Source organism: Vulpes vulpes, chromosome 11 (genome assembly GCF_048418805.1).
Source record: "Vulpes vulpes isolate BD-2025 chromosome 11, VulVul3, whole genome shotgun sequence".
Lineage (NCBI taxonomy): Eukaryota > Metazoa > Chordata > Mammalia > Carnivora > Canidae > Vulpes > Vulpes vulpes.
In genome coordinates this window covers 39,868,113-39,894,312 of record NC_132790.1, presented here as the reverse complement: position 1 = coordinate 39,894,312, position 26,200 = coordinate 39,868,113, and the positions used below count along the sequence as shown (strand labels likewise).

Sequence of the window (26,200 nt, the reverse complement as noted above, 5' to 3'; positions counted from 1 at the left end):
CTCATTAATTTTTTCCTCCCTTGCTTTATAGGGATAAATTTCAATATAATTCTTGTTTGTAGTTTTTTTTAATCTTTGTTTTTTTTTTTTAATTGCAATTGTCTAAGGACTTCAAAAGCAAAGGGTTTTTGGCAATCCAAAATTATTAGCTATTTCAGCTAAAGATGTTCAGTTTATTTGGGGAAAAAACGTAACCAAACTTTGGAAGAAGCATTTACAAAATACCCAATACTGTTGTAGGACATTTATATTGATTTACAGAGTACTGAAATAAGTCCAGGACTTTTTTTTTTCTTTTTAAAGATTATATTTACTTAGAGCGCACACAAATGAGGGGTCCCACCCCTCATTTGGGGAAGGAGAAAGGATCTAAAACAGACTCTGCACAGAGCACAAACCCCCATATGGGACAGCACTGAGATCATGACCTGAACTGAAATAAAGAGTCAGAGGCTCAACCAACTGAGCTGCCCAGGCGCCCCAAGTTCAGGACATTTCTAAAGGTTTGATTGCTGCAGGGAAGCAAGAAGAAAAACATGTAGTGCCAAGATAAGGTTTTTCCCTTTCATTCTGTTTTATATTCAATTCAACATAGGCTTGGTCACAAAAAAAGAAATCGGTTCAGTTCTATATTAAAAAAAATTTGTAAATTCTGAACTTAGAATGAACTAAGGATTTTATATCCACTAAAGCCCTCCTTCAAGTTTCAGGTCTTTAAAAGAAGCTATTTTAAAGATAGAAGAGATCAGGGAAGATTGTTTTCATAAAGGATTCCTGCCAACTCTACTAGAAAATAAGCTTCATCTGACAAGAATGACAGGAAACTTAAGCTGAAAGACTAGTAGTAACCAGTGACAATATTTCTTAATATATTTATTATAAGTAAAAACATTTAAATGGATTTGATACACATTTATATATGAACATATATATCAATAATAAATATATTTAAACAACAAGATAGGCATCAGGATGGAAGACTCATGTGCAAATGCTACATTTTCCAATAAAGTTGAAAAAAACGTAAATAAAATCAGAGGAGAAAGAAGAAAAGAGTAGTAATCTCATTAATTGCCCTATAGGAAACAACTGAAAGTCAAAATCAGTTAGATTTGGTAGAGTAGGAAAGCCTAAGTAAGAAAAAAAGAGGCAATTAGGTATTAGTATATAGGGAACAGTTTGAACAAAACCACAAATGCCAAAAAAAAAAAAAAAGGGAAAATTAAAACAAAATTTATTGACATCATTTGTCTGGCGCAATACCCTATTCAAATTTGTTCTGGGACGCCTGGGTGGCTCAGCGGTTGAGTGTCTGCCTTTGGCTCAGGGCATGATCCCCCATGAGGGGACGGAGTCCCATATCTGGCTTCCTATGGGAAGCCTGCTTCTCCCTCTGCCTATGTCTCTGCCTCTCTCTGTGTGTCTCTCAAGAATAAATAAAATCTTTCAAAGAAAATTGTCCTTACGGGTTTATATTTTTAATTTTTAATTTTATTTAATTTATTCCACAATTTTAGCAGGGCCTGAAAAGTAAGATAAATGTGTATGTTCAATATTACATGACTAATCAAAATAATTAAGATCACTTTTTAAGCCCTGAGATTGGACTTCCCTGCTGTAGATAGACAGCTCTACATTGCAGAGCTAAGTTCTGAATCCTGGTCTAAGTCTGAAGCTTCACTCTTCACTAGTCTATACCACTGCTTTCATAACATGGGAAAAAATCTTAAGATTCTGTGTAACAGTATGTGTGTGATGGGGGATGGGATGGGACCTGGATGTAAAGATCATATAAATTATGCGATGTTACCACCACAAAGTTTCTTAATTTGTGGTAGTCAGCACTGGAGTGTGGGGACAGAGTGGAAGTGTGGCGGGGAATGGAGTGGAATGTGCTCTCTGTTCTCTTAATAAGAATGATTTGATTTTGTAGTTTTTGAAATACTCAAAAGGGGAACATAAACCTCCATATGCATTATGACTCCAATTCTTAGGAGGGTTTTGTTGCTGTTTTGTTTTGCTTAACATTCATGCCAATAAATAAATGTCCAATGGGGAAAAAACTGGAAATAAATTTATAAGAGTTTAGCGTTTCAGTCCTTATTACAGGGTGATAGAATTATTGCTCTTATTCTTAATATATTTCTGCATTTTTGAATTTTCTCCTATAAGTATCTATTATTTTCTGATTATAAAGTGCTGTAGCTGGAAAAAAGGACAATAAACATTAAAAGCATTTGAAAGAGCTTACTAATAATCCTGGTAATGTTGCAAAATAGGACACTCAGGCCATGAATTTAACCACAGCCTAAACTTTCTAGATGTCTTCATCTCTTCATTTCTAATTGTGTAAGATTAATTTCTATGGTCTGTTCCTCCAATCCATGGCTGGTGAAACTGAAAATTGGTACCGCGTATTGGAAATAATTGGCTAGATTTATCTTTAAAATCTTAAATTTGTTTTAAAAGGCTTACGCCCTTTACCCCAGTACGGCCACCTCTCAAAAGTTATCCTGGAGGGAAATCTAAAATAAGAAAAAACAAGGTACAGGGATCCCTGGATGGTGCAGCGGTTTGGCGCCTGCCTTTGGCCCAGGGCGCGATCCTGGAGACCCGAGATCGAGTCCCACGTCGGGCTCCCGGTGCATGGAGCCTGCTTCTCCCTCCGCCTGTGTCTGCCTCTGTGTGTGTGTGTGTGTGTGTGTGTGTGTGTGTGTGTGTGTGTGTGACTATCATAAATATATTAAAATTTTTTTAAAAAAACAAGGTACAGTTAGTTGACTATTGACGTTTATGTATAATAATAGTGATGAGATTAAAGGAAGAATGGTCACAGTGCTAATTTATTCAACAGAATATTACTTCATTTATAATGATCATGAAACAGAAAAATACTCTAGTTACGTTAGTGAAGAATATATTTATATATATGTATATTGAGAATACTACAGAAAAGTATAATACCTCTAGTTATAAAAAGAGGAAGGGACCATGAAAAAATGGTCTATTTTATTGGGCTCAGAAGATTTTGAGGCCACCTCTCATTAACAGGCTCGGGATCACCGGAAACATTGTAGAGCTTTTTTACTTCTATTTAATTATTACTGGTGTTGCTATTTCAAGAAGCATACTTGCTATCAAGAAGTGTTCGCTTTTATTTCAAATGTCCCAAGTTTGGGAAATATACAAGTTGTGGACGCATCCTTAGCGTGTGCCCATTACCACGCCTTGTATAACGCACTTGATGACATTCTATTAGTCGTCCCAGGACTGAAGTACTGGCGAACTGACCGAACGGAGCCTAAGTCGAAACAGCACCCATTTTCCCCAGAGTCTGAGAACAGAGGCCGTTTGTAGCGCTGGTCCCAGCAACAGCGTCAGACCCCACAGCGAGTCGGCCTCACGGACGCCGCGACCTCGCTGGCCCCGACGCCCCCGGTAGTCAGCGCCGCGGAGATCCGGGCGGCGGAGACGGCAGCCCCGGCGGAGGGAGCCGGACAGGGCGGCCCGCGGCCGCCGCCTCTCCTGGTTACCAGGCAACCCCGTTCCGGCGGGGGACGCGCGAACGCCGCCCGGTTCTGCACCTTCCGTCCAGCCGCGAGGGGGCGAACTGAACCGCCGAGCCGGGGCCGCGCTCGCCGCGAGAGCCGAGAGGCGGCGGTGGTGGTGGCGCCCGCCCGCAGCGCGGCCCGCAGCCCCTCGGACGCCGCCGCCGTTCCGCCCCGAGGGCGCCGGGCCTCACGTTCCCGCCTCCGAAGCCCGACCCGGCGCATCCCCGCGGCCGCCCGGCCTCCCGCCGCCGCCGCCGCCGCCGCCGCCGCCGCCCCGCCCCATCTTCTCTGCGCCTGCGCGACCGGAAAATTCGCGAAGGTTCCTGAAGCGGAACCGGCCGTTTCCGGAAGCCGCAGCCGCAGCCGCCTCAGCCGTCAGCGCGCTGGTGGCGACCGTGGGCCCCGGACCCGCCTGCTCTTCCCGGCGTCCGGAGCAGACCCGTGACCGGCGGGGAGAAGAGATGGCCCTGCTGTGCTACAACCGGGGCTGCGGCCAGCGCTTCGATCCCGAGACCAACTCGGACGGTGAGGGCGCGCCGCCAGCCCCGCTCCCCGCCCCGGCACGCCCGCCCCGGCACGCCCGGCCGGGGGACGCCCTTGGGCCCAAGGGCATGTCGGGGTCCCCGCGGGCCGGCGCCGCGCTGCCCCCGCCGGGCTTGCCCCGGGCCTCCCGCCCGCCCTCCGTCCCCCGCGGCCGCGCCGCCCGCGACCCGCACTGCCGGCTCCCACGTGTTCCGCCCGCGCGCCCGCCCGCCCGGGACTCGCCTGGAGTCAGAACCTCGGGATTCCGCGGGGCCGGGGCGGGGGCGGGGGCGCCGGCCTGCGGGCGAGCTCGCGAGCGTGTGGGGTCGGCCCCGGGCAGCATTTTTCTGAAAGTTTTGCTTCCCGCTTGTTCAGCCACGCAGCTCTTATATTCTAAAGTTACTTTTTTTTTTAAGTGTGGTGGGTTACGAAAATCGTCCTGTGTCTTTAGGCAGTTTTGCCCTCCGGTGGGGTGGATGGTACGTGGTCCCCCTGGCGGTGGGGCCGGGACCCTCCGTGGGAGCCCTGGGCGCTCCTCAGGGGAGAGCGGCGGGGCCTGCGTCCGCGGCGGGGATGTAAGTGGAAGGGCCGCGCGGCGTGGACAGTCCCTGCGTCCGAAATTTGAACGGTGAATGGGATAAAGTGAGTTGATTCTGGACTGTGGTGGCGAATGATACCACTTTGAGACGTTCGGCTGGCACTGGTGTGTTTTCTATGCGCCGGACGTTGGCCTGTCGCTCACCACGTCGCTTGAGTCTCCACAGGACCCCTGTAGAGTATGTATGATCACAGGTGTTGTGGAGCAGCGGGTCCCACCTGGCAGCAGCGTGGTTCCTGCCTTGTGGAGGAAACTAGAGCCTGGTAAAATCTCGTCCACCTTTCATACATCTGATGCACCTGCCTGGTGCACAGGTGAATTGGTGACACAGTTAAAATGGTAAGATCATTGGCAGGACTTTCAGCCTTTGTACAGTCTTTGTACAATACTCACGTTTCTATCATTGACGTTTTCATCCCATTAAGATGGACTTCTTCGAAAAGAAAATTGTGTGATTTCAGTGGATGACAGGATTGAGGAATAAAAGGTTTTAAAGCCTTTGCTGTTGGTAGCCAATGTAAAAGGTAAAAATTGCCTTAGTATCTGCTGTGTTTACTTTAATATTAAGTGGAAAGACTGAGGCTTTGTTCCCTAAGACAATAACGTACTTCAGTAAATGTCTGTGCAGGGTGTTCTATACCGGCCTGAAATTAGGAAGTAGATAGAACCATTTTTTTGGAAGTAAGTACCGTGTGTGTGTGTGTGTGTGTGTGTGTGTGTGTGTGTGTATGAGAGAGAGACAGAGAGAGAGAGAGAGAGAGATGGTATAATGCCTGGGAAAGAGCTGAGAGTGAGGGGAGTGAGAAAGGGGAGTAGACGGTCAGGGATTATGTGATCAGCAGTACCGAATTCATCAGGGGGCTCCCAAAAGGTTGTGGAAAGTGTAGTTGCTTTAACAAAATGGGGGTTAGAGACAATTCCAGTAAGGTGTTTGGTAAGTTAAGAAAATGGAAATGGGAAGTAGAAGATAACAGCTCATAGCAAACTGTGGACTTGGTTAGGAGAAAGTTTTTTAGAATGGGAGAAGTCTGACCTTTGGGCAAAAATAAAAAGCCTGCCTTCTAAGCGGATAACCAGGTTTTAGTTTGAAACACAGACTAAATGTTTAAAGGAGATACAGTTGGCATTTTTCACATACTTAACAGTTAACTCTGCAAAAAGCACTACTTCACAGTTTTTTATTTAATTCAAATTTGTAAGGAAGTTGAATCAGCTACTGAGAGGCAGAGCCAGAAATTGAGCCAGGGTCAGACCCAGTGTGTAAAGCCCTTGGCTCCTAACTGCTACGATGTAGTTCCTTACCGCTAAAATAGACCTGAGCACAACCTGTAAACCTAGTAAAGGCCGGAGGAAAATAACCATCTGCTTGTTTTGTACACATGAAAGCAGTAATTTTCAGATTTCATTCATACTAGTTGTAGGGTTAAGACCTGACTGACTCCTGCCATTCTGCCCAGACTGACCACTGTGATGATTATGCCCCTTAGTATGTTAATGCAGTGTGCATTTTATGCCTCTGTGTAAGTTTGATATTTGAAAAGACTGTGTTTGTTCCCTCTTTGATTCTGTTCTCAACTTTCTCTTCCTCACCTTCTGTATATTCATTTCTACTTTGAATCTCTCCTTTTTCAGCCCTTAATTCCATTAATTACTACCTATAGTTTCTTATTCCGTGGATTTACTTACTGTACCATGAAAATACCTGACACTTTTTTGCTCCATTAGCCTAGCAGAGTATCTATATAACACCTGTTTACTAAGGAACCATTGTATTAATATAGGGATAGGAAGTACCAGGAATTAATCATTTTAAGGCAACAGCAGTCATCAGAGGTTGTAGCCAATTAAAAGCTAAGCAGACAAGAAAGTTGGGGCAAAGTAGCCTTACAAAAAAATTGTACAGATGTGGAACTCACCTGTTTTTTTCTAAGCTCCTGATTGTGTCTAGTAAGGAAGTAATTGTTTATCATCATCTGATTTTTTAAAAATGTAATATTTCGGGATTGCCTGGGTGGCTCAGTAGTTGAGTACCTGCCTTCAGCTCATGGTGTGATCCAGGGTACGGGGTGGAGTCCCACATCAGGCTTCTTGCAGGGAGCCTGCTTCTCCCTCTGCCTATGCCTCTGTCTCTTTCTCTGTGGGTCTCTCATGAATAAATAAGATTTTTTTTTTTATAAATAAGATTTTTTTAAAATGTATTTTATATTGTAAACTGTATTAAGCTTATTTTCATAAGTGTTAGTGAAAATTGATGGTGTAATGGGTGAGGGGGAGGGAAATACAGTGTAACAGTGACAACCCTGAAAATAGACTGTGAAACTTAAACTTTTTAATGAGGTTTGTATCTAGGTATTGACATCTGTCTAGGAAAATTAAAATAGCAATTAGATAGTACATCTCTTTTTACAGTTTTGAACCTATCCTTCTAAAATACCTTTTTTAGAGAATCTCTTGGACAATCTGTGGATCGATGTACATAAGAACACTTTGGTTTGATAATATTTTTGTAAATAGAATTGGAAGGGGATGGTCAAAATCATGGAGCTTGAAGTTTTGGTTCTAAACAAGTTCTAACTATAAAGATTAGAGGAATAAAATGCAATTTGTTATACTTGCACTGTTCTGTATTATTTTTGTTTACAGTTGTCATACTCTTGAATTAGAATTTTAACTATTACTATTTTAATGTAATACTATATTAAGCACTATGTGCCATGTTAAATTCACACATTTGCGAATTCTTAAGGAAAAGCAGAGTATTACCTGCATTTGGAAAAAGGATTAAATGTTAATGCCTGAAAAAATCATGATTTTTTTATTCCTTATTATAAAGTGTATTTTTTTCCCTTTCTTTGTTTTTTACCAGATGCTTGCACGTATCACCCAGGTGTTCCAGTCTTTCATGATGCCTTAAAGGTAAGAGCTTGGTACATTTCAGTCTTTTCATATCTGTATATTAAATTTAGAGGTGTAATACTGAATCTTTATTTGCTCATCTTTTTTTGTCAACTTGTGACTTCTTACTTTCTTAATGACCATTTTGGGATGCTGATCTTAAAGTCTTTCCCAGTTTTAAAATTCTTTCCTTCCCAACTCTCATTTTCTGTACTCTTCATTTCTTCACTTTTTAATCTTGAGAGGAAGTGAAAGCAGTTGTACTGAATCTTAGTTTCTTCATCTGTCAGGTGGCTACTGTGTAATAAGAGCTGCTTTGAATTTTAGCAAAGATTGTCACAAACAGTAAAGGGTGCCAATCTGTTTGAGATACCACCTGTTTTCCACCTGTACTTGATGTTCTGGATAATTAGAGAAATAATAGAATGCTGCTTGACTAAGTTTTTCTTGGTGTATTTATGGATCTTTTAAAAATGTATGATAATACAATAATATCTCAAAAGATAATACATATCTCAAAAGGAAATGTTGCAGTGTGGCCGCCATGGTTTTAGATTTTGGTAACCAGTCTTACATGTTTAAATATTGTTGATGCCTTTTGGATTTCTAATTATACCTTCTAAGGAGTAGTTGGATCCTTTTGGTAATTATCTGTTTGATAGCCAAGTGTTAATAAAGATATATAATTAGATAACAAGTTTATGTCCGTCTGGTTAATTCTAAGTAAAGAAAACAAAACAGCCATTCAGTAGGGCAGGTTGAGAGAGCTGATTCTTCCTTAGGTCTTTTTAGTGTTTTACAAACTATTTTGGGGATGGAATCTGGTTCTGGGGAATATTTACTTTTACAGAAGAGTGAGGGGACTTATCTTTCCTAGACTGCCATTTATTCTATGTTTATTTTTCATACTGTATGTTTTTCTTTCTTTCTTCCCTTGTAATATGTTTCTATCCCTTAACCAGAGACATACTTCACCTTTGTCTTTAGCTTCCTATTCCTCTCATTTCATTTGTTTCTATCCTTAAACATCCTCTCTGTACCAGTGGCTTCTGCAGAATGTTTCCATTTCATTTGTGATTGAAAACCAGTTTTTAAAGTGAGCTCTTACCCCAAAATAGCCTGCATCTGAACTTTGCTGCTGCTAGTAATATCACAAACTTTCTAGTCATTCAGTCCATTGCTTTTTTTTTACTACCCAACTGTTAGTCACCCTGTTAAATTAATCTTAATGATTTCACTCTGAAGTCTTCTTGTTTCTTTTTCCCAGTCCTGCTGTTTATTATTGTCTCTATAAACATTTCTTGAAGACCTGTACTTTCTGACACTGTTGAATTTCACAGCGCAAATACATAGACAAAAATAGATAAATCAGTATAATACCCACTGTTGCCAGTTTATTGCCAAATAAGTTAAATATTGCATATACAAAAGAATATTTTAATATTCAAATTAGACGTGACATAGAGAAGAGAGACCGTCTTTCTTAAGAAATGACAATCTTATACTCACATACTTCAATTTATCCTTCATTTTTTTTGTTTTATTGAGGACTGCCATAGATCCCAGATTAGCATTTGGGAACAACTGGTATGCATCATGTACGTATTCCAGTGTCCCCAGAATATCTGCTGTAATTCTTTATATGTGATTAAGACAATAAAGCTTTTTTCCATACAGAATAACTTTTCTGATGACTGTATTATCAATGCAACTAAATACTATATTTTAAGATTAAAGTAGAATTTCATTTATATCTCAATTCAGAGTAAAAGAATTAAATTTCAGAATAAAGGAAAATTTGAATTATAGTAAGTTTAACATTATCTTTTTTTTTTTTTTTTTTTTAAGATTTTAGTTATTTTTTCATGAAAGAGAGAGAGGGATGCAGAGACACAGAGGGCAAAACAGGCTCCATGCAGGGAGCCCAATGCGGGACCCCATCCCAGGACTTCAAGATCAGGCCCTGAGCGAAAGGCAGATGCTCAACCACTGAGCCACCCAGGTGTCCCTTAACATTTTCTTTAAAATAATTTGGAAATGCATAGTGTGAAAAAAACCACTACCAAATTCTTCATGCAGTATATTGAGAAAAGCAGTGAGGTCCAGATAGATATGTGCAAATCCTAGCCTTTGGTCTAATTTTAAAACATCCTAAGTCTTGAAACTGCTGCTTTTGTATTTTCTTATTCTCTATACTACACTGGAATTAGAGATGACAGTTTAAAGCTTTTGGTAAGCTACTTGATACTTTGCTTAAAAATCACACATGGCATTGCAATATCTGTAACTTTATGCTTGTCCCTGAAAAGATCATTTAACTTTCAAAGATCTAACAATTCAAAAAAAAAAAAAAAAAGATCTGACAATTCTTAGGCTACTATGCTCATCAATCTGTGTTGTTCTGAAAATAGAATGCTTATTGTTGGGGAACACCTTCAGTGAGTGAGTTCTTTAGAAACTGAATTATAATTAATATTTCTAATTTACTGGATTTTTAAAGTAAAGCACTTCACTTACTCCCTAGATCCTTTAAAGTTTATGGTGTTTTTAGAAATTATAAAATGTTTCTCTTCAGAATCATGTACTAGTCTTGAAAACAGAAGCAATTTTTATTTCCCTATCTTAAGGTACTTCCTTTTGTGATCAGTCACAACACAAATCACCTTTAACATTGGTTAATTTTTTTAAAGTCAAAAACTAAAAATCATTTCACTTGATTAGGTGAATCATTTATAACACTTTCCAACTGTGGAATCTATATATGTGCCGGTCACTGCCAGATTCCAGAAATAAGCGCAAATAGACTCTTAGTGGGTTGTAGTTCTATGCAAATTGAATTTGTAGTTTTTTCTGTTTCATAGGGTTGGTCTTGCTGTAAGAGAAGAACAACCGATTTTTCTGATTTTTTAAGCATTGCGGTAAGTATTAATTTTTTTCCTAGATTATCTCCTGAAAAAGTAAAAATAATGGGAAGCTCCAAATTTTAGGAATCTAATTTTGGACGTCTATTGAATAGTCTGTTAACGTGCAGATAGAACCTTTCTTTTAAAGTGGAGCTCACCTCCCTCGACAGTCTTTAAGGAATTTATCTGTTTTAGAGCTAAAAGTTTCACAGTATTAATTACCCACCCATCAATTTTGTTTGTCCTTGTTGTAAGTAGTCTTTAAAGTACATCAAGAAGGAGATGGTAGGCAACAATTTAAAGCATTTTTATAGTAAGTGAGGAATAATAGCATTTATCAAACCTACGATACTCTCAAGATATACCATTTATTTTGTGTATCCTTAAAGTAAATAAAAGCTGTTAATGAAATGATATGCCTTTGAAGTTACAATTTCAGGGATGTTACATTGCACGTATGACTCAGTAGAATGTGGAAAAGGTAGCTAGCATTTATCGACCATTTACTACCTGCCAGATTTGACAAATACTCTATTTTACTTAATCTTCTCAAAAAATTTAAGTGCCATTGCCTCCATTTTACTGGTGAGGAAGCTGAAGTTTAAAAAGATTAACTTGCTCAAGGTTGTATAGCTAGTAAGTAGAAGAACTGAGGGCTCAAATCAAGGTCCTTCTGTGTAAATAATTTGTAGGATTCCATGTGAGATTTCCAGAACTTGTTTACCATAAAAAAGTTTATGCTGTGTATAAGTAGATATTTATGAAGTATAATTTAAAGGCTTCTTTTAAAATACATTAAGATGTGAGAACTTTTTTACAAATATTGCACATTTGGAGTTCTGTTTTTAGTTTCTTAAAATAAGTGTGTGGAGAATGCATATAACAGAATGTATTAATAAAGAATTGAAAATAATTTTTCTACCATTGCATGTGAAACAATGATAACTTTTATATTTCCTAACAGGGCTGTACAAAAGGTAGGCATAATAGTGAGAAGCCACCTGAGCCAGTCAAACCTGAAGTCAAGACTACTGAGAAGAAAGAACTTTCTGAATTGAAACCCAAGTTTCAGGAGCACATCATTCAAGCCCCTAAGCCAGTAGAAGCAATAAAAAGGCCAAGGTACACCTTATACACATGTATATTTTTGTCACGAGTGAATAATAGCATCTGTTCTTAGTATTTTGTGATTTCACATACCATTTATAGTTATGTAGGTCACCAACTTTTTATCTATTTGATTTTCCCTTAGTATACCTTCCATTTGTATTTTGTCTGCAGCTTGAGGACATGTACATAGTAAACTTTCATTGCATATTTGTTCAGTGTATTATCATAATATTATGTCAAAAGCAGAAGAGCCACGCATCTTTCTTCGGACTTGACATGTCTTTTTCACTATGGCATAATGAAATTCTAGACAGGAATTGTCAGAGAATCAGTTTGAGGTGAAAAAGAACTTTAGAGGCCTTCCTCTTTCTTCTGTCTTCTTGACTATCTTCTAGGACATTCTTGACAGGAGGATGTTTAGTTTCCTTTCAAATAATTCTAGTGAAGAAGAATTTAAAGTAGTCCCTTTTATTGTTACTAAGTATATATTTTTCTTCATATAGAGCTAAGTTCTGTCATTTGTCCATATTTTGTAACTTAGAACAAGCCTAGTCACTCCTCTTTTACTTTCATGTGCCTGAAAACTGATAATTTCATTATAATCATTAAATTTTTTGTTTATTTGGTTTAGATGGCTGATCTATTAAAGTATGTTTAAAATACCTTTTCCTCATTTTGCAGTAGAATTACAGATTCTTCATACTTATCTTCTGATCAGCTAAACTCTATTTTACATTCCCATATATGCATGTTGACTGCCACTGTTAAACCAGGCCTCTTTCATGTTGCACTTGAGTATTGTTTTAGAACCAAAACAGGGCAGCCCAGGTGGCTCAGTGGTTTAACGCTGCCTTCATCCCAGGGCCTGATCCTGGAGACCCGGGATCGAGTCCCCCATTGGGCTCCCTGCATGCAGCCTGCTTCTCCCTCTGCCTATGTCTCTGCCTCTCTCTCTCTTTCTGTGTGTGTCTCATGAATAAATAAATAAAATCTTAAAAAAAAAAAAAAGAAGAACCAAAATATAAGACTTAGAAAACAGATGTGTTGGTCTCAAATATGTCCCCAGTTGATATTTTTATTCCCATGATGGACTTCATGGTTTTCATGACTTTTTTTCCTTTATTGATCTTAAATAAGTTTAGAGCATACTGAATAATACTGGACCTGAGAGACTTTTTGATGTTTGTTCATTCAAACAGACAACTTAAACTGATTTTTATTCCGTCTCCACCTCATTCATAATCATGAGAGACTTTATCAAATGACTTCCTGGCTGATACACCAGTTATAAAAAAATTATAAGGAAAAGACAATTTTGGCATGGCTCATTCTTAAGTATTACAGTGGTGCCTACTGTAATTATCAGTATGAGTTAATATTTACTTTAAATGATGAACTAATTAAGAAGTGAGAGAAACTAAGTATTTTTCTCTAAATTCATTTGGTAGTATGGTAGAGATTATGGAAATACAGGTTTTTATGTACTTTGTTAATACTTCCTACATCTTCCTACAGTAATTATTTTCATTAGGGATGTGGAATATGAATAACCTAGGATTTCTATTTTATTGTTGCATTAATATTCTTAATACTTATTGAATGGCTTTAAATAAATTGTACACATAACACTTAACCATTATGAAATGTTAGGGAGGTCTTGTTATTCATTTTTAACCCTACTGAAATTATCTTGTGATATAATTTTGATTTTATGGATGCATGTAAACAGTGTCCACATCAAGTGAATTATCTCCAGTGATAGGAATATGGATTCATGTAGTACGTATTTGTTGCCTGTTAATTGTATGCTCAGCATTTTGCTTAGGTGTGGAATGTAAAAGTACTTCATGGTCCCTTCGGTCCCTTCTTGGCAACTTGGATTCCTAGTATTTACTCTTTTCTCATTAAACTTACTGATTAATGACTTACCATGTTGGTAATAGCATGATTATTGGAGACTTAATTTTTTTAAATTTATTTACTAATGAGGTGGGAGGGAGAGAGAGAAAATCCCCAACAGGCTCCACTGACTCAAGACTCAATCTTACGACCCTGAGATAGTGACCTGATCTAAAATCAAGAATCAGTCACTTAACCAACTAAGCAACCCAAGTGTCTGGAATTTAATGTTTTTATATCAGAATTTTTCTGTTAAAACGTAAAAGTGTAGATACGTAATAGCATGTATTTGTAAAATACTATTTAATACGAAAAAATTCACAAGGCATTGGTTTTTTTTTATAGATTCTTAGTGTATTTATTTTTAGTAAAAAAAAAAAAAAAACATGCATATGTATATATTTTTGGAACATCAATAATGGTAATAAAGTTTAAAAATTCTCCAGCCCAGATGAACCAATGACAAACTTGGAATTAAAAATATCTGCCTCCCTAAAACAAGCACTTGACAAACTTAAACTATCCTCGGGGAATGAAGAAAGTAAGAAAGGTAAGATTTTTATCTTGAAACTTTTTTTTTGTACAATTAACCAGCTATCTAAAAGAGAAGCAGTATAGTTCACTATACATAAATATTGAAAAGATAGCACAATATAGTAAAGAATTTGTTTTTGTTTTCTAAATACCAGTAATACCACAAAATGAATTGTTAGTTTATTCTGTAACGTCTTTATTAAAATGAGAAACTGTTAAGCATTTTTTCTTCTATCATTCATTACTTTTTAACTGTTAAATTTATTTGATAATTATAAATATGCATGAAATAAAACATATTCAATATATTCTGACCTACACTCAATACCATGGAGGAAAGTAGTACCCCTTTCATGACTTCTCTTTTACAGGGTTAAGATGTTGGATATTGTATTGCATTATAGAATAGAAATGTGTCGTATATCATTTGGGGACATGGGCAAAACCTAATCACAGTAGTTGATTTCTTACTAGCTTTTTATATATATTACCTGAGAGGTCATGTAGAAAATTTAGTAACTTAAAATTATTTTAAAATATTGGTGTTTTTTAAGGTTACTATTTTTTTCAAATACTTGCTTTATGAAGAAGGTTACTTAAGAATGACACTAAAGTTATTTTAATGTTTCTAATTTGATTTTCTTTCCTTTTTTTTTAGAAGAGGACAGTGATGAAATTAAGATTGGGACCTCATGTAAAAATGGAGGGTGTACAAAGGTATATATTGTAAAATTTGTGTTGTATCACGGAAGTAAAATTTAATTTTGAAGAAGAGTGCAATTTACTGATTCAATTCAACAAACATTTGGGTGCCTATTATGTCTTGGTTGGTGTGCTGTGCTGTGGACTAGGGCTGTGAACATGGATAAGAGATAATGTCTGATGAATATTGTATCTGACAGAATCATGGGAATAAGTAATTCTAATTCAGTCGGCATTTCCTGAGCACTTACTGTGTGCCAGACATTGCTTGGGGGCTGGAAATACAGTATTAACTAAAAATTTCTGCTGTGTGGCACTTATTCTAATTTAGAGGGAAGGATAACACATTGGTATTAAATATAAATTCAAATTGATATGAAGAGAATTCAGTAGAGAGTATAGCTATTAAATAAGGCTGTCAGGAAAGTTCTTTTGGAAGTGACACTAAGCCAGAAATGTAAGTAATGTGGCAGGTGAGTTATGTAAATCTCCCAAGTTGATTTGAGAGCAGAATGTGTGGAGCCCTTAGAGCTTCGTTTTTCAAGAAATGAAGAGAAAGGTCAGTGGGGCTTGGTCAGCGGTGTAAAATGTGAAAGGGGTAAATGAGATAGGCAAGATTATGGCGATCCTTTCAGGGCCCAGGGAAGGGTTTGGGTTTTGGGAGGGGGTGGATTTTTTTTTTTTTTTTTTTTTTTTTTGTATTTTAAGGTATAATGGGAAGATATTTTCTGTTTTAAGGAGGGGTTTTAAAAAATACCTCTTTGGCTGATAACATGACAAATACAATGGGGCAGTAGGGGAATTGGAGGAAGAAAAACGAACCAGGATGCAATTGTAGAAGACCAGGTAGTGGGATTAGAGAGTATTCTTTAGAAATGGTTCAATGTGGGATATATTCAGACATCTCAGTAAGGATTTTTTTCTACCTATGTAAAAAATTGAGTGCCCTCCAACATCTCTAAATTGTCCTTTTTTCTCCAGGGCACTGATCACCATATAACATGCTGCTGCTTTTGCATGTGTATTTTGCCTATGATCTATCCCAGCTGACTTTCCCTTCCCTTCTTCCTCTCATGTAAGGTTTACAAGGACAGAATTTTTGTTTTTGTCGTTTGCTGTGTCTTGAATGCTTTAGAACGCTGCCTGCCTGGTTTAATGTCAAATCATGCAGAATGAATACTATTTGGAAATACTAACAGGACTTAGTAATGAACTTCAAGTGAAGGGGAGTTGGGGCTCCAGCAGCTAGGTGACTGCTGACACCATTAACCAAGAAGGAGAAAAAGAGGATTAGGGGAAGTTTGTAATTTTCCCTCATGTTAAGTTTGAGATCACCTTTCTTATTTAGCGATGGAAATGAAAATGTATTTATATATATGTAAGGTAGAAATAGAGAGTAAGTACTAAAGTACTGGATTGCGGGAGACCATGCAAGTGGTGAAGTGTTTGCAGGGAGATGAGAGAAAAACTGTCTCAGATGGATTTTGAAACATGAAGTCCATCCTGCAAATGGACAAACAGGGAAAGGATATCTCAAGCAGAGGTGATAGCAGTATACAGAAAACAATGAACAGTAAATAATAATGGCACAAAATTTGTTGGTGTGGAGTTAAGATTAGAAAAGTAGGGACCAGATCTATCTCAAAACGCTTTCACAGTGCTCAAAAGTTAGATTTCACTGTAGGTTATAGAGGTCATTATTATCTTTTTTATTGAAATAATAACATTAAAAAGTATACAGATTTCAGTAAATTTATAGCTCAAGGGATTTTCACAAAGTAGAGCCCTCCTTATACCTTCTCCCATGTACTATTTTCTCCCAAAAGTAACGTTTTTCTATCAGTAAAGAGTCATTCTGCCTATTTTTGGGCTTAATGTGAATAGAATCATAGACCAGGTACTCTAGTACCTGTTGTCTTGGCTTAATAAAATGTGTATTGAGAGTTATCTTTGTTGCATGTAGCCATAGTTCATTTTCATTGTTTCAAAATATGTCCTTGTGTGAATGTTGCCAGTTTACCCTTTCTGTTGTCCTTTAAATTTTCTGGTTTGATGCTACTGTGAACATTTTGTGCCCAACTTTTGGGACACATGGATACATTTCTTTGTAGGTAAATGACTAGAAAAGGAATTATCAGACCATAGTTTGTGTACAAGTTTAACAGATACTTCCTCATAGATTTCTTGGATGGTTGTATTTATACATCTGCCAGCAGTATATGAGGTTGATTTTGTTTGTTCTACACCTTGGTGTAACACTTTGTAACATCAGTCTTTTATATTTTAGCTATGAGTGTATAGTGTTCCCATTGTGATTTTAACTTGCGCTTTCCCAGTGATGAGGTGGAGTACCTTTCTTTATGTTTATTGGTCACTTGGATATCCTCTTTTGTGAAATGTCTAAAAACTTTTACCTATTTTCTATCAGTTGGCTTTTTCTTACTGATTTTAGGACTTCTTTTTTTTAGCCAGAGATAGATTCTATGCATTTTCATTGTCTTAGTAATGACTTGATAAACAGAGGCTGTTTAATGAAATCCAATTTGTCTGTTTGGTTTGACTAGTGCTTTTCGTTTTCCATTTAAGAAATCTGCCTAATTTAAGGCCATCAATATTTTTTCGTATGTAGAGAGGCACATTTAAATGTACAAACCACCTAGAACTGATAACTATGTAAGGTGTGAGGTAGAGAAACTAATTAAAATCTGTTAGCATAGTCTCATTTTCTAAAATCTGCTAGTGATCATGAGGAAGGTTAGCAAATTAAACTGATAGATATTTTCAAGGTAAATTGACAGGATTTCATGCTAGAAAATATGAATGGAGGGAGAGGAAAAACTGCGGAGGACTTCTTTTTTCTTCTTCCTCTTTTTTTTTTTTTCTCCTTTGGAAGACTAAATGGTTATTGTGCCATCAAATAAGGTAGGAAGAAGAGTAGGAGTGGAGGGGGCAATAGTGGTAAGTTCAGAATCTAACATTGAGTTTTGTGTGCTTATGGAATCTCCTTAGGAGATGCATACAGGCAGTACATTGGATTTACCAAAAGTAAATATACAGAATTTTATTTTCTGTACTTGTAGGTGGTTGCTATAAATACCAAAGTAAAAATAAACTACTGGCTGCATCTGTGTTTTATTAACATAACTTTTTGTGAATTCATCTATAGAGCCTTCACCTACAGCAGCAATGGGGCCCGGATCTTCCAGACAAACCCTGGATATATTTATAGGTCTGCAGCTCATTTTACCCTTCCTAGGGATAAGAAATCAACAACACCATAGAATTTCCAGAACTGCTTCTTAATTTGTAATGCCCCACACAGAGTTTCCTCTACACATAAATCATGCTATATATAACTCTGTTTCTATTGAGAATACTAATCCTTTGGTTTCAGTATTACTCTATAAATTTAGATACATGAATATGCTTGAGTTGTGACCTCATACCTGAAAGTGAAAGCATCTTAATATATCCCATTGTCTACTTTACTATTTGCCTTTTTCACAGGAAAGTAAAACTTAAGCATATCCAAAAAGGAATCATTTTTCAAATTCCTTATTGGAATGGCCTGGGGTGAATTTATAAAAAATGTTGTAGGTAATTGTTACTTCTTGAGCATTTTCATAGTTCTTAGAGGTCACCAGTCCTACAAATATTTATGAAATATAGCATTGAGATGTGAAGCTTATTTTTTCCTCTTTTTTTTCTCTTTTAGACATATCAAGGTCTACAGAGTCTTGAAGAAGTCTGTGTATATCATTCTGGAGTACCTATTTTTCATGAAGGGTAACTTATACATGACTAATAAAAACTTCATGGTAGAGGTTAGAAAAGTTAATATGCCTATAAATATTATTTGCCATGCAGCATTATTGGGTATTTTATTTACATTGTTACATAGTCTTCAAAATACCCTAGACTGTGGATTTTGTCTTTTTACATGTCAGAAAACTGAAACAATGATTACAGTAAAGTGGCCATTGTGATTCAAACTTGATGTTTTTCCTTATTCCCTAAATTTTCAATGGGATACTCTTTGGGTTGGATCGTTTTTAGTTTGAAAGACTTTTCTGTGCATTGACAGACTTTGAGAATTTTTAGCCCTAGAGCACTAAAACACCAGTATTGTGTCATCCAAAAAAAGCCACACTTTCCACAGTCCTCATCTGGCTCCTCTTTTGTTCTATGCTATAGTTGATAGAAATACAGTACCGTGTTAAAATCTTCCACTCTGTTGAAACCTTTGGTCATACCACTTTTGGGGAATTTTATGAGGAATCTGGATGTGAGTTATTAGTGAAAAGCGGATTTGGAATTTCGTGGTTTTAAGCATCTTTACTCAGGAGCTCCAAAACTGCTACAATAAATGGCATTCTGGTTTTAAAATGATTAGTCTTCTGATAGTTTTAACTCTTTAGAGACATAGACACTTTGTAGAATACTACAGTTCACACACTTACTTAGCTTTTAAAATTACATTGTCACTGTACTGCTTCTGGACTTAAGTGGTTGTAAGATTTTTATTTCTGAAGTTTTTCCATGATAATTTAAAGGATGAAATACTGGAGCTGTTGTAGAAGAAAAACTTCTGATTTCAATACATTCTTAGCCCAAGAGGGCTGTACAACAGGGAAACACATGTGGACTAAGAAGGATGCTGTAAGTAGCTTTTAAAAATAACATATCGGGATATATTTAATCTGAGTCGTTTTTTAAACATTTAAGATGATTTTGTCTTCAGATTAAAAACAAACAACTTTCTCTCTCATAGTAAAAGTTTGATGTGCCTAAAAGTTAAAGTTGAGTCAAGCTCCCAGAGCACTACCCTTTGCTCAAAGCAGCCATTGTGTATGACAATGCAAATATGCAGGTTTTTGTGAAATAGTAAAGCCTCTGCCAAAATTGAAGCATGTGTTTCTGTAATTCTTTAGTTTCTTCCCACTTTTTGTTTATTAAAAATCACTTTTCTACTCCTTCAGTGTTTAATCACTTAGACTTCTGATTCTCTTTTGGTCCTTTAAACTTGACAACCATTTGCAGTACAAAAACACTCCATCTGTTGGCTAAAGAGAAGGATGGCAAACTTGTTCCAATTGTCTTGAATGCCTCTGCTTGCTACGGGGTAGTTTATCAAAATAACAAAAACTTTAGTTCCTACTTCCTGGATAACTTTAAAAAGATGCAGGCTATCCACATAAGTAAGTGTCCAAAAATCCCATTAAATTGTAAGAAGGCAAGCAATTTATTGCTCAATAAGTATGTGTTAGCTATTGTAATGTATTTTATAATATACTAAATTAGTTTTATGTCCTATATTGGTACTAAACCCCTACTAGCAATGAAGCTTTTCACTATATATGACTTTTAACTTAAAAAATAATTGTAAATTTTCAAATTGCTTTAGAGATTCATTCATTCTACATTTGAATATTCTGTGGTTTCTGATTTTTAATAACATGCTTTGGTGTTCCTTCAAGTTATTTTAATTCATCTGCTACAGAACTTGCAGGAATGTTTTATTAACCAAAAGATTCGGTAAAATCTCGCTGTATTTTCTTCAAGGACCATAATTTTGAAAATGCTGTTTTCTGTTATATGCAGAAGTTTTCAGGGTATAACCCTTGATTAATGTTTTTGTTATTTTTTTAATGCTTACAGTTACCAAGTATTAAGTATCTGAGCTAGTAGTTAAGGGCAAAAAATATAAGCGATATAAGTAATTTAAATAAGGTTCGCATAATTTTACCAAAATGTAGATACTGCTTTTTGAACAGTAGTGTCTCCCAGTTTTTGCTCCATTGAACTAAATTGCTTTCATTTACAAAACATCACGATTTGTCTCTTTTTTTAAATAGTCCTTGATAAAATAATGTTCCTCTGGTAGGTAATAGTTATTTCTGTAACAATAACCAAATTATCACTTTTTTCTGCATGTTATTATAAGAGGAAAATTATTTTATAACAAAGAACAGATAGTATAAGTACTCAATTGGTTCCAATTTATAGAAATTAGAAATTTCAATTTGTAGTCAGATTCCAACTTACAGAAAATAAGTGGAGGGTTTCTGTGCGTGAAGTTAAAGTGTTTGGATTTATTTCACCAAGTAAATGTCTTATTTTAGTCTTCATAGAATGTTTTTATGACTGTGCTTAGCAGATTGCAGAGATGTTAAGATACGATAAAATTCAGTAGTTCTTAAGTTGTCTTTTTCAATGTGTATTAAAGATATGGACATGAAAGAAAAAAATCAAATGGAAGAATAAACATGTTCTTCAGCCATAGGACTATAAAGATTCATATTGTAATATATATGTTTTTTTAAACCTTTGGGAACTTTAGAAGATGTCTTCCCTTAAAAACTTTAAGGAGGGGATCCCTGGGTGGCTCAGCAGTTTAGCGCCTGCCTTCAGCCCGGGGCGTGATACTGGAGTCCCATGATCGAGTCCCACGTCAGGCTCCCTGCATGGAGCCTGCTTCTCCCTCTGCCTGTGTCTTTGTCTCTCTCTCTCTCTCTCTGTGTCTCTCATTAATAAATATATGAAATCTTATAAAAAAAAAAAAAAACTTTAAGGACCTCAGTTGCACATGGTAATTTTTTATCAGTTATTTGGCTTAGATTCCTCTTTTTTTAGAGGTTATATGGCATTTTGTAAACTAATTTTTCTTCTCTTACAGGGGAAAAAAGTTGTTCCATGTAGACATGACTGGCATCAAACAGGGGGTGAAGTAACCATTTCAATCTATGCTAAAAATTCACTTCCAGAACTTAGCCAAGTAGTAGCAAATAGTACATTGGTAAGTACACTAAATATCTTTGAGAAAAAATTGTCTTTGTACATTATTCTCTATGTTAATGTATTATAAAATACTGTGGGGTGATTTTAAGATTTTTTTTATTGTTTTCCATTCGAAAAAAATAGTTTGAAATTGCTGTCAGAAACTATTGAAATGAAAATTTCTGCATAGTAGAATTCTTTCTGAAGCATTCTGGAGATACTGTATTAGCTTAGAAGATTTATCATATTATATAGTACCTAGTTCTCAGTGTGAAACTTCAGTTAATTTTTCTTTTCTGCTAATGGTTCCCTTAAAAAAAAATAATCATTGTTGGGGCGGTCTGGGTGGCTCAGCGGTTTACTGCCGCCTTTGACCCAGGACCTGATCCTGGAGACCTGGGATCGAGTCCCATGTCGGGCTCCCTGCATAGAGCCTGCTTCTCTCTCTGCCTGTGTCTCTCCTCGTGCGTGCTCTCTCTCTCTGTCTCTCATGAATAAATAAAATCTTTAAAAAAATAATAATAATGATTGTTTTAAATCCTGTTATATCGATTTGTATTTGATCAGATAACCCTGTGTATTTTTCAGTTAAATGTGCACATTGTATTTGAAGGAGAGAAGGAATTTCATCAAAATGTGAAATTATGGGGTGTAAGTATCTGTGAATCCAGAATTTTTTCTTATACCTTAAAATGCCCATTTGTACGGTAAAAATAAACTATTTTACAAAACAGTGATGCAAAGTAGGTATGTAACTTACAATTCTTACTAAAATGTTTAAATCTGGGTATAAAAATGGCCTTAGCAGCTTGGAGTTTTGATTATTAGCATAGACAAGACCAGTATTTTCCTTTAAGATCGAGGCTTACAGTCATTTTCTGATTTGTTGCAGGTGATTGATGTAACACGAAGTTATGTAACTATGACTGCAACAAAGATTGAGATCACCATGAGAAAAGCTGAACCTATGCAGTGGGCAAGCCTTGAACTGCCTGCTACCAAAAAGCAGGAGAAACAAGAAGATACAACAGAATGAGTTGACAGGGGAAAAAATGTATTGCCTATTTTCAGAATTCTTACTGTATGGTAAAATGGTGGCTTGCTGCTGTCCTCTTTTGTTGTTGCTGTCGTTATTGTTGCTGTTGCTGTTGTTGAATCTGGCAGTTCAGGGTCAACGGTAGGTTCTTAAAAGCCAAAGTCAGTTTATCTTTTCGTGCCTCCCATCTTTTTTTAGTTACCTAAGGTTGACTATTCATTTCTCCTCAGTTGACAGAACTATAGTTGTGTCCTATACTTGAAAAGCTAGAAGGTAGCTCATAAACAGTTACAGTATTTCTTGGTATACCTTTACGTTTAACAGAGAAGTGTAAAAGAATGTTTGTTTTGTTCACATCTCTTTCTTCATCCCATAATTAGTAAAGCAAGATGGGATGTTGGATTTTTAAGTAGTTTTTTCATGAGTTTGTGTTCCTATAATACTTGAAAAACTTAAAAGGAGGAAAAGAAGCTCTGCATTGTTTTATCCTTGGGAAGGTTACTTTTTCTAGAAGGAATAATTCTGAGGTAGCATAGTAGCTAAAGGGGAATATATGCATTGAATAATAAATTGGAATTTGTTTACAACTAATTAAATTAAAACATTATATCAGTACCTGTATTACTTTAAGCACTATGATTTAAATGTATATAAAACATAAGAGTGGAGAGGTATCAGTTTGGTTAAAATTTGCCTTTTTATTAAGACTAAGCAATAATGTTAAACATCTCTTTCCTGATTATTATATAAGGTCTTTGTATGGTGTTATGACTAAATTGCACCTAATTTATAGCCTCCACCCTCTTAAAATCTTTAATTAGTTACATGTAAAAGAAATTATATATATACACACACATATGTGTGTATATAAGTGTGTGTGTATATGTATATCTGGCCTCCCTGATGGAAAACTGTATAAAACCATAGACTTAAAGGCTTATGAAATACATTTTAGGGTATCAAAAAATTAAATATTTAAGCTTCGCTTTATGAGAAATATCTATTACCTGTTAAATAGCTTAATTCTTTTGGAGTTATTTTTTAGGCTTTCATGAAAAGCTTGACAATTCTAGGTGATACAGTGTTGTTTATATATTGTACTTCATTAGATACAGGTATCACAGATTTAGATTGTTTATGCTAATTGAACCCATTAAAGGATAGTTTACTTTTAAAGGCAATGCAGAGCTAGCTCACCAAGAAAACTAAAATTAAGAAATGTTTTGAAGGCCAAAACTCTGGCAGAACTTAAGAAATTTGGGTATGAATTATGCTAATGTAGATTAAAATTATTTCCTAAGCCCCTTGAGTGTTTTTCTTTTGTTCTTATAAAGAAAATTTGCATAAGTACAATTTTAGAAGTAAAGGTTAATTAATAAGTAGTATGTCTCACTCAACTACTGTTAGATTACTAAAGATAGTTTCAGTATAATTAGACTACAGCATAAAAGTTTCTAGTACTCAGGGTTGTGTTTAAATTTTTAAAAATTATCTTTCATAATTTAAGGACCTGGGTTCGTTTGGAGACATAAAATCTTGTTTATTGTCTAGAGGAGAGATAACTTGATTTGAAGTAATGACTAATATTCCTTTTTTAATGTTTTCTCCTTGGGACTTTTTTTCCACCTAAACAATATCTTAATGTGTTAATTGCAGTTGAACTAGTATTTAAACCAAGTGGATTATTCACCTGAGTTACAAAGCACTGACTGTGTGTGTGTGTATGTGTGTATGCCTGAGTGTGAGTGTGTGAGTGAGAGAGAGAACGAGAGATGCAGCTTATATATTTAGTCTGGTTACATTAGTGATCATTCTATTTCTTTCTTATTCCTATGAACCTCTTGATTTTGTTGCTCAAATAAAAATCTAAATATTTTTATCTTAGATTCATACATAAAGGGACAGAGTTATAATTTATGTAGAATATTGTTACTTTATCTGTCAAAAAATTAAGAATGTTAAGTTTTACTGTTTCTTTAGAAATACGGTTTGTCTTTCTCAGCATTCAAAGTAATTACTATAGCAAAGCAGTCAAAACTAACTTTATTATACACTAATCTGAGAGTTCAATTCAACATGGGAAAATAGAAAATATGGTTTTTTATTGTTCCGTACATTTGGTAGTAAAAAGGTAATAAGGTCCGGATGGTTGAGCTTTTATTTTTTTAACATCTTATCTTGAGATAATTTTAGATTTATAGAAGAGTTACCAAGAAAAGTACTAAGAGACGTCTTTATTTCCTATGTTAATCCTCGCCTTGTATTAAAATCTTATGTGACCAAAGAACATGAACAAAACTAGGAATTAGCCTTGGTACAATACTGTTACCTAAAATAGAACATTGATTTTGACCATTCTTCTTTTAGTGGAACACTTGAAGGGAAGTTCTTAAAACTTACCCTAAGTTTCTTGTAATTATTTTAGCTAATAATTTCTAAACCATTGAAAATACAAATTGAAATCAACCTACCAGAGAAAGATCTGTTTATACGGTCAGTGATGTAAATTCTTGTAACCATATAATAGCAAAGGACTAGTGATCAATTTTCTTATAATTTTATGCTAGAGATCTAATTCTTATTAAGTATAACTTGTTTGGTTTTCTTCAGACAATCTTTAACCATTTAAAGGTGAAGAAAATCTTCAGAGTTCTTACAGATATTTTAAGGTGACTTTGGGTTATTGCTCTGCCACTCCTTGCTTTAAAAAAAAAAAAAAAAGTCAGCCATTCCTCAGCCTGAGACTGCATGACACCCACAATAAATAACATTTTAAAAGCTCATTTTTGAGTTCTGGTATCAGTTTTTAGGGCAGTTGATTATGTACTCTTTCTTTTTAACAACCAGCTATTTTTAAGTTGTCAGAACATTATTAGGGGTTTCCTTCCTTGCAAATTAATTTTGATTTGGCATTCATATTTGCTGTTATTTTTATCTTTTGCCTATAATATGATTTTGTGGCCTCAGTTCTGAAATACAAGCTAAGTGTAGCTTGTTTTTTGGTTTTGTTAATAGGTATTTCATTTATTTTAATTGTTGAATTGATAGGAAGTTGTTTTTTTTTTTTGTTTGTTTGTTTGTTTTTGTTTTTTACCTAATTGCTGCTTTACTGCCTAAGTATCTTACAACTTAAACTCTTCTGGAGTTGTTGCATGACTTGCCTTTTTTATTTAGGTGTAGATGCCTGGGGCTTTATACATGTAGCATTATCTGAAGTACTGAGCTTGCAGTGTTTTTCTTCTGCATAGTTACTGTTTGATTTTAAGTTTTTATATAGTTCTTAGTTTTGAAGAAATCCTTCAAGAACAGTTTCTCTAAAGAGCATGTTTTAATTAAATGCCAATTAATTACCTTTCTTAGTTTTCCAATTTAGTAGGCCACTTTCAATGTCTATTAAAGTGAAATAAAACTTCTGACCTTAAACATTTTTATGTTGATTAAAAATTGTGTCAAAATAATTTGGTTTCCATTTCTTTTTGACCAAGCAGGTATACTGTCCAAATGATTGGATTGTTAAATTATCTTTAAGACTTTGCTAATTGAAGTTATGGGCTAGTCAGTGTTTTAAGGATTTTAATGAATATGAATGTATCCTAATGGTAACTCTATGAGATAGGCTATCACTATATTACAGGTGAGGAAAGTGATTTATTTCATAGGTTAAATAACTCAT

General features: G+C 36.0%; 1 protein-coding gene across 1 annotated transcript; it reads left to right on the top strand.

Annotated features, from left to right (window-relative positions):
* Positions 1–3,569: 3,569 nt before the first annotated feature.
* CHORDC1 (cysteine and histidine rich domain containing 1) lies at positions 3,570–25,985 on the top strand. The gene is made up of 11 exons (XM_072726161.1): positions 3,570–4,076; positions 7,538–7,587; positions 10,428–10,484; positions 11,434–11,591; positions 13,925–14,028; positions 14,671–14,729; positions 18,430–18,500; positions 19,268–19,373; positions 21,391–21,510; positions 22,080–22,142; positions 22,384–25,985. The coding sequence occupies exons 1-11, from the start codon at positions 4,013–4,015 to the stop codon at positions 22,525–22,527; spliced, it is 996 nt and encodes a 331-aa protein (XP_072582262.1). The 5' UTR covers positions 3,570–4,012; the 3' UTR covers positions 22,528–25,985.
* The last annotated feature ends 215 nt before the right edge of the window (positions 25,986–26,200 follow it).

What these genes read in the sequence shown, in the direction of transcription:
- CHORDC1 (XM_072726161.1), top strand. Translation starts at nt 4,013, where the DNA reads ATGGCCCTGCTGTGCTACAACCGGGGCTGCGGCCAGCGCTTCGATCCC. An exon ending in TCTTTCATGATGCCTTAAAG is followed by an intron (nt 7,588 to 10,427) that starts GTAAGAGCTTGG and finishes TCTGTTTCATAG; the next exon opens with GGTTGGTCTTGCTGTAAGAG. An exon ending in AAAATGTGAAATTATGGGGT is followed by an intron (nt 22,143 to 22,383) that starts GTAAGTATCTGT and finishes GATTTGTTGCAG; the next exon opens with GTGATTGATGTAACACGAAG.